Raw genomic sequence first — 8,785 nt, forward strand, 5'->3', positions numbered from 1 at the left:
CCGCCCCGCGCCCCGCCCCGGGCAGCGCTGCGCCCTCCTTCCTCCCGGCACCCGAGCCTCTCCTCCTCCTCCTCTTCCCCCTCCTACTCCCCGGCACCTTGCGCCGGGAGGGCCAGAGGATTCCGGCTTCTCCTCCCCCTCACACCGGCTACCTGGGGATGGAGCAGCTCCGGTGATCCCGCAGCCCGTCTCAGCTGCAACAGTGCCAGGATTAGGCAAAGCAAACGTGTTTGTGTTGGACCTGACCCCAGCGACTCGATCCATCCCGGTGGCTGGAAGGGAGAGGTCACCCTCTCACCCGGGTTGAAGCTTCTGATTTGTTGTGTTTTGGGTGTCAGTTTGGGTTGTAGGATTACAACAAGAAATAGCAAAGCAGGGTCTGTTTCCATGTCCATTTCTTCTTGGCTTGCACACACACACAGTACCATGTCCATTCAAGAAAAGCTTCCTCCAGCACTGCACACTCAACACATCACAGAGCCAACGTTTCTAAATGAACGTTTGGCTCCTTCAAGTCACAGGATAAAGAAAAACAGCCCCAATTTGAAGTTACAGCCATTCCAAGCCCCAAATTAAAATGAACTCGGAAAGTGAGTTTATTTTTACTAGTCTGTGAATGAAATGTTGTTTTTTTCCCCTGCCAATTTCAGCTTTCCTGCTTCATAGCAGTACCCCAGTTCCCACACAGCAGCTGGTTGCACAGGGCTGGGCTGCTGCTGCTGCCTTCATCTCCTGCTTACCTGATTAAATGCAACGATGGCAGCTCAATTTGATAACAATTCCCCGTGGTAACTCCATCTGCTCACTTTTGATTCACTTCCTAATGATTTTTTGGGGTTTTTTTTCCTCCTCAGGATATGCCTTTAATCACTGTGCCAGAATTCCCACAGCAAAAAACACACAAGCCCCAGGTCCCTTCTAATTCCTCAGATGAAACTCTGGACAACTTGACCAAACTCAAAGAAACACCAGCAAGATAGAACAGGTGAAAATAATTAAAGCAAGCACACAGAGAGTTCAATAATTTCATATAAATGTGTCCAGCCCATCTTTTAACCATTTTTGTTCTTCATCTTCCTGCTGCTGTTCTTTAGGCTTTGACAACCTGTTTCCCTAGTCCAGCTACTGCCTACTCCTCCCTATTTCTCCTACCTTCCTTCCTGCTGTTCCCCCAACACTGCTCCAAAGATCCTGTTAAAAGTCAGGAGAACTCCAGACCCATAACTTAGATAATTTTTCAGATTTTCCCTCTAGCAAACACTCATTTTCAGCATTTCTTAAGTTTAGCACTCAGTGCAAAAGACTTGAAATTTTCAGAAATTCAAAGTTTGCTAAAGTTTTGTCCTTCACATCCTATTGAACACAAAAGCAACATTTCCATTTTGAGTCTATTTACAGATTAGCAGCAAATAAAATTATCAAATAAGCTTCGGACTCTCTCAGGAGAAATATGAGATAGTTCAAAGGCTGAAAGTTTGAAGGGTACAACTTGCAAAGCACTGATGCAGCTGTCAGCTGCTGCCACAGATCTTGGAAATAATGGCACAAAAAGTCACTGGGGTTGTAGAAATTAACCACTTTTAGCCTCCCTTTTACCAAACCTGTAGGCAGAGGTCAGTTTTCTGCAAGTTGGTATGAAAGAGCCATTCCTCCACTTGGCAAATCCCTGGCTGAAGAGATTGGAGCCAGACATACCTTGTGTTCCTGGAGAGCTGGCCTCGTGCTGGCTCAGACTTGCACAGAACAGCTGGACAAACATGGCTCTGAGAAGGATCCATCTCTGGCAAGTGAAGGAGTTGTCATGTGCATTTCCCGCTTCCAGAACCCCTGACACTTCAATATTTTTCCAGCTTTTAACTGGGTTTTTTACAATTTTATTAATAATCCTTTTTAAAATCCATGAGATTAGCCCACAAAAACAACGTGGCATGGCAGTGTCACCACGTGTGACCTTCAGCCAGCATCTCCCAGTACCAGGCAATTTGGGAAGACTGGCATTTTCCTCTTGTTTTCCAAGCAGGAGACACACTGACACTTCTGCCTTCGTGTCCTGGTGGGATGAAGCCTCTAGACACCTGCAAGCAGAGGTACTGACAGAAATAACTGCTTGGAGAATTATGTTTATCCCTAACAGTGTTTTTTGTCAGCCTCAAAAGCTTTTTTTCCTCCTCTGTCCTATTTCAGTCAATCCAACTATTCCCACATGGAAGAGTTTTGGCTACAGCATTAGCCTCTCTCCCAGAGTCTGGCAAGACCAGCGGTATTGCAGAACATGGATAATAAAATCCTGTTTAATCACTCAGAACACCCATCTCAGCACTAAAAACCTGTCAGCCCTGGTGGCAGCTGGAACATCCCTGGCCTGCTCCTCCAGCCGTGGCACAACTCCCATGAACTCAGCTTGACCCACAGGTACTCCAGGTTTTTTAAAGTGCCACAAATTCCCTACAAGTCCAGGTTGAGGCTGAGTGTCAGCCCTGTACTCCCCACAGCTGCACACAGGCTCCAAGGACAACTTCTTCCTTCTTTGGGCAAATGTTTCTGTTTCACTAAGCTTGAATCCCAGCTCTTCCCCTTAGTTAAACTAACAGCAGGTCCAGATAAAACAAACCTAAAAGCCATCATTCATCACTTGCAGGGCTAAAGGTGCTGCAGCACTGCCTCCCTCCATCCCACAGGCACTTCCAGAAGCCAGCAGTGCCACTGCAGTTGTGCTCAGTGCGACAATTAAAGGGATTTCTAAGGCACCTTGGCCCAAGAACCACATGTACAAGCCCCACTCTGCCTGTGTGGGGACTCTGCTCATTACAGAGGAACCATCTCATGGTGATCATCACTTCCAGCTCTCCCCTCCCCGTGCCAATCCAGCACTCCAGGATAAAAAGAAGTCCCAAGGCACTCAACAGCTTGTACAGCACTGTTGCAGCATGGCACAGACCAGGGGCATTACTCCTTCAGCAATCAGTAGCAGGAGTTCAGAACTGCACCTGAAAACTTGCTGAGCCCACCAGCTCCTTCTCTTGCCCACCTGACCTCCAGAGGCACAGATTTCCTGTGTCCCCACAGCTCTGGGATTTTCCAAGTGCAGATCCCTGCAGGAACCTTTGTCATTCCATGCTTTTATTCTCTGAGAGCACACTCAGCAGTTTGAGAGCTTCTGATTTAAGCTCACCTGTGCATTTATGCTTAAGCTTTTTTTTTTAAATCCACCCATCAAAGAGGGCAGGCCTATCTTTTCCCAAAATGGACAGCGAAGTCTTGGAAATAGCCAGGAGAACAGAGAAAAGAGAAATCTATTCAGATAATACCACAGGCTTTGCTTTTCTGCACCAATAGGTAACTCACATTCAAATTCAACACAAACAGCACACAACCACTGGAATGTTTCATAATATCCCTTACATGTGTAATTCCTAAGCAATAAAGATAGCCCAGCGCACTGGCATTGCTTTTCCCACTTGCAACATGCAAAGTCTATTAAGTCAGTGTGAAACCTTCCTATACACACCTCAAAGGGAATTTTTGGATCAAACTCTGAGCAAAGCACCCCACACAACCAAAAATAATCAGTGTGGCCTGGCAGGAATTGGTCACCCTGACTGACAGCAGCCAAATGCTTCCAATGGGAGCTAAAAGAACTCCCATGCAGCCAGATCCCAGTAAACTCTTGGAAAAAGGAGGCCTACCTCCAGAATAGGAATGATTTAAACCTTTGCAGATCTGGACCAGCTCATCCCTGTGGTAAACAGCCAATCCTTTCTGGGACCATCTTACATTTCGGGGTGCAGCTTTACGAACGCGTGTTCAGCAACAGAAACCGCCCCAAAAAAACACTTCAGGAGAAATTCCAGGAAATTCCAACGCCTTCACAGGAGGGAAGGGTGGGAGCGCCACCTCCTGGAAAGAAAGCGGAAAATAGCGGAAAAGAGCCGGGTCTGCAGCTGGTATTCCAGAAAACATGGGAGCAAGGTGCATGCTCGCTCCCCTCACAAAAAACGTTCAATTCTTCCTTAGGGGAAAACATTTGCTGGGTTCTGACAACAGGCTCCTGCTGGTGACAACGTTACACCAAATTTAGACATCCACAAGCTGCATTTATTTTTTGTTCTCACAGAGCATGATTTGAGTGACACTTCACATCTGCTTCCCCAGCTGGAGCGCCAGGCCCACAAGGAGAAGATATCAGGTACTAACGGATTCCTGGACAGGTTTTTGCTGATCCTCATCAGCTGCATCTTCTTCCTCTTTTTCCTCTGCTTTCTCCACCTGAGGTAGGATTCCATCGAGGTTCAGTTCACTGGTGGAGGATCTGATAACCAGCCTCTGCACAATGGGATCTAGGAACACAAGGGGCACCACCCAACTGGTCACTCCACCCCTTGCCATCAAAGAGCACCACCAGGTTTGACACTTCAAATCAGTAGAAAAGCTGCTCAGAGCAGAAAAGCTAATCCTCACTAAACTGGGCTGACGTACATTGATTTAAATTCATTTAAAAAAATAATAAAACCAAAGCATTCCTTTCTGCACCTACTTTATATTTGAAGTCAGGCAACCCCTTATAGTTTTTATTTGGGCTTCTCAAGGCATGTGTACTTGGCTTTTTATGGTCTGGTCTCTGCAGCTACTGTGAGCAGCATCACTGGGAGAGAAGCAAGATCATTCTTCTGGCAGACATTAAGCAAGTATCAACACACAAAAAATGGGATTTTAGCTTACACAAAGCTCCTTGCCTAAAATTATTTCATGAATCATCTTTTCCTCTCCAGCTAGGGAGATGCCCTCTGCTTGAAGTTGACTTGATTATTCCTTTGGCTAAGGAATTAAAATTAAAAAAAAAAAAAGGAAAGAAATAATCAACTTTTCCCTAGGAGGAGCAGAAATTTTAGAGATACTTGGAGAGCAGCAAGGTAACTGTATAACTACCCAGTAAAGAACACCCATCTCCCACTTGGGTTTGCTGCAGCCTGAACAAACCTTACCAAAATTGGATGGCTTGAAGGTGCAGATATCCTGGATAATTGTTTTCAGGTTGGCAATGATGTGCTCAGTGGGCATATCCAGCTGCAAAAGGACAGTGCCAAGTTAGTCATGGTGATGACGCCTGGAGCCCAGGTGAATGGATCTGAAAGCACTGGTGTTGATGTTTATTCTACATTTAGATAGGTTTCCTTTGTGTGTGCTCCCTGTGAAGGAGTGACAAATCCCATTAACAGCCTTATCCAAATGCTGATTTGCTCACTCTTCTCCCTATTTCCACTCAGGACACAAAATTCCCAGGGCTCTGTAACAACATGTAGCTTTAAGGGCTGAAAGCTCTGAAAAAAACAACTCTTAAAAAACCAACATAGAGACAAGTGCTTTTACAAAAACCTCATTAAAATGAAGGAGATGTCAAAGGCCATGAAATGCATCAGCACCTAGAACCGGACGCATCAGGAGCTTGAACAGAATGAAATCCATCAAAAGAACCAACTCATGAGCTCCATGATGAGGACAGGTCATGCTCAGAGGGTTCCAAGCACTCCAAAATAGTTCCCAAATGAAGATGCCAGCTTCCAAAGCAGCTTCCCACAGTAAATCCTTTAGTTCCGTTCTTATTTCTTAACTAAGTCAGACTCCTCCATCAGCAAGGTCCAGAACTCCAGCTACACACAAAAATACAGACAAGGAAGCCCCTGGAATGCCCATACACAGCTCAGAGCAGCTAATGAGAATTAATAGACGCATCTGTCTCCAGCACTGCCAGGCAAAGCTTCAGGTATTTCCTACCCTTCCTGCCTGTGCCACCCTCAGCCACCCTCAGTTAGAGGAACACCAAACATCAGGCAGGACTACAAAGATGTAAACCAGAAGGAAAACAACAAAAAACCACCCGAGCTTAGGGCAGAGAAAATGAATAAATAAGCCAAAATTAATGTTCTGTTTCAGGTAACACAAACAGTTCTTGCTTCCTACTCCAGTCCAGAACTACAGTTATCAAAATTAGAAGTCTTTAATTATTTGGTTAAAGCAAAGACTTTTTGACTCTCCTGCATATTTGACCATGGACTTACAAACCCATAGTTTATTCCTTACCACAAAAAAAAAAAAAAAAAAAAACAAAAAAAAAACCCAACAACCCAAAAAGTTTAAAACCAGCTGAAGATGCCACACAACAAAGAGTTGTATTTTCTCCAGAGGCTAGTGAAAAAATGGTCAAAAACTTTGAGAAAGAGGTTGAAGAGATGTTTTTTCCCCTCTTTGAATACTACAGTTCTGCTCAGGGCAGAAAATGTAAGAGCTCTGCACACAACTTACTCTGGCTATCCTTGTCTTGATGACACTCTCGTCCTCCACCGAGTACTCGTGACATTCCCTGAAGAACTGCACCATTCTGGGAATGTCACTGCCCAGGGAATCTGTTAAAAAACAAAATAAAAGAAGCTGTCTGCGCAATGCTTATTGGCACAGATGTGTGTGGCACCAGGAAAGAGATCGTTCAATCCGCTAATTAAAGCAAACACCGGTCCAAAATGCAGTTTCACAGACAGGACAATGGTGCCCTCACTGAGATCACAGAAACAGTCTCCCTGTTCCCTCCTTCCCCACTCAGCAGGATTAATAAGCATAAGGGCACCTAGCAGCCAAATGCATCTGGGTTCTTTCTTATCCCAGGTTTGCCTGTTGCAGGAAAAAATGGATCCCTAAAGTTCCCTTGACTAAGACAAGCGGTGCAGCCACAACCTAACTCCCAAAGTAACCCCATATCCTGACAAAAACCATTCCAGGGGCACCCCCAGGGCTCTAGCTCCTTCAGGAGCTGCTAACAGGTGTAAGCAAGAACTGCTCCTTACTTCTCTTGGTGCTGGGGTACTTCTTTTTCAGCTTGTTCCTCAGGGGGATTAACTTGGGGATGATGGCAGGGACAGCCACGTAGAAATCAGCCTGGATCTCATCCTCCAAGATCTGCAACAAGCACAGTTCCACTCCTTGCATTCAAGCTGGTTTATAAAAGGGTCCAAGCACAGAAACACATCTCTCTGCCTGCTGCCTCCCAGCCAGAGCTCACTGGACATCAGGCTTCCTCCCCTGCCCTCCGAGCTCCAATTTAAATTAGAATTTTTATGTAATTCTTTAAGAAGAATACATACCCATTTGATTAATTCAACTCCTCCCACGATGGCAGCCCCATGCTCTCGAGCTACCTCAGCTTCCTGCTCATTCTGTTGAGAGAAAAAAGTCATTAAAAACAGCTGGACTGCCAATTAGGCTGCTGCTGCTCTGCTGCCAGTGGAGCTCAGGGAGAGAATTCCAAACAATTCAGTCCAAAGAGCCACCAAATAAACCCATGGCAGCCCTCTGGGATCATCTCACAGAGATAAAATGATTAACTGGCAAAGGACAGCTGCAAGAGAGTGCTGGACACCAAAACCCATGGAAATAAAGGAACCCTGGCTCACCCACCTCTGTGAACACCAAAAATCCCATTAAAACACAGGAACCCTGGCTTAAACACCTCTGTGAGCACCAAAACCCCATGAAAGTTCAGGAATTCTGACTCACCCACTTCTGTGAGCACAAAAACCCATGAAAATGAAGGAACCCTGCCCCACCCACCTCTGGGAACACCAAAACCCCATGAAAATTAAAGAATTCTGGCTCACCCACCTCTGTGAACACCAAGACCTTGTTCACCTCGTCTGTGAAGCGATGGGGGAGAGCGACACCGCTGGAAAAAGGATCCACTTTTTTCTGGCAAAGGAATAAAAAAAATTAAAGCGAACAAACAGAAATTATGACTTGAGTGTAAATTACATCACCACAGGGAGTTGGTCCCCTAAAAATGAAAAAAAGAAAATGCAAACAAGGTGAGGGACTGCCCTCAGTCTGAGCAGCCCCAAAGCCTTCAGGAGTGCCAGAACTGCCTCCCCACCTTCTTCTGCAGTGCCATGTCCAGGAAGACGTTGATGTACACAAACTGCTTGGGGTGGGTGAAGTCCAGCTCCTGGAACCTCTTCAGCATGCCCACGGCCTGCTCCAGCCCATAGGAGGGTCTCCTGTAGAGCCACGTCAGGTACACGTCGTCCACGGGCTTGCTCATCAGCGGCCGCCTCCGAGGGAGGGGCTTCTCCTTGGCCGCCTCCTTCGCCTTCTCCTGCCTGCCCCTCTTGGCATCTTTTTTGGCAGCTCTAAGACCAAAAAAAAAACCCCAGGCACGTTGTGAGGTCACCAGTTATCTTATTTTCACAGCACTCTGATTTTATAAAGCAAGGTTTTCTCCTCCCTCTCCCGTAGCATTTTGTATTCAGTTGAACACCCAATTGTTATTTTCCTCCCTATTTTCAGAGGGTCTCCAGGCAAGGAAAACAATATTAAAATAATAACTGGACCCTCCATCTCTCTGTAAAGAGTCTGCAGCACTTGAGAACACTTCATTTTCCTGTCTACTCTTGCTTCTCCCAGCTGTGTTATTACAGAGATGGCAAATTAAGCAATGAAAAGCCAATTAAAAGACGGGAAGGGTTTCAAACCGACCCCAGAAGCTCACCAGCTCTCACTCTGACATGCAACCCTGCTACACTCCGCAAAAGCACAGCCCAAAACCACAGCCTCAAGCTTTCCCTGTGCCATCAGCACAGGAAACACTCCCTGCGAGCGCAGGTTGGTCTCCGGGAGCCTCTGAGGGTCAGCCGGCTGTCGGACCAGCCCTGCGGACACCAAACCCCCCAAACACCCCCCAACACCTCCCGGGACGCCGGACCCGCACTCACTTGGCTGCTGCGGCCGCGTAGGGCCGGGCGGT

The 8,785-nt window shown here is 46.5% G+C and overlaps 1 protein-coding gene across 1 annotated transcript; it reads right to left on the reverse strand.

Annotated features, from left to right (window-relative positions):
• Positions 1-4,073: 4,073 nt before the first annotated feature.
• Positions 4,074-8,779, reverse strand: MRPL1 (mitochondrial ribosomal protein L1). The gene is made up of 8 exons (XM_031063654.1): positions 8,754-8,779; positions 7,916-8,171; positions 7,651-7,734; positions 7,134-7,205; positions 6,837-6,948; positions 6,301-6,401; positions 4,983-5,064; positions 4,074-4,337 (listed from the first exon to the last, which is right to left on the reverse strand). Exons 2-8 carry the CDS (start codon positions 8,081-8,083, stop codon positions 4,183-4,185), a joined length of 774 nt encoding a protein of 257 aa, XP_030919514.1. The 5' UTR covers positions 8,084-8,171; positions 8,754-8,779; the 3' UTR covers positions 4,074-4,182.
• Positions 8,780-8,785: the final 6 nt, after the last annotated feature.

The sequence above is a fragment of the Geospiza fortis genome, unplaced genomic scaffold, assembly GCF_000277835.1.
Source record: "Geospiza fortis unplaced genomic scaffold, GeoFor_1.0 scaffold909, whole genome shotgun sequence".
NCBI lineage: Eukaryota > Metazoa > Chordata > Aves > Passeriformes > Thraupidae > Geospiza > Geospiza fortis.

Bases quoted from the DNA above. Each gene is read 5' to 3' on its own strand.
- MRPL1 (XM_031063654.1), bottom strand. From the start codon at position 8,083: ATGAGCAAGCCCGTGGACGACGTGTACCTGACGTGGCTCTACAGGAGA. The intron at 6,949-7,133 runs GTATGTATTCTT...TGCTTGTTGCAG, and splicing joins GAGTTGAATTAATCAAATGG to ATCTTGGAGGATGAGATCCA. The intron at 6,402-6,836 runs GTAAGGAGCAGT...GTTTTTTAACAG, and splicing joins GTACCCCAGCACCAAGAGAA to ATTCCCTGGGCAGTGACATT.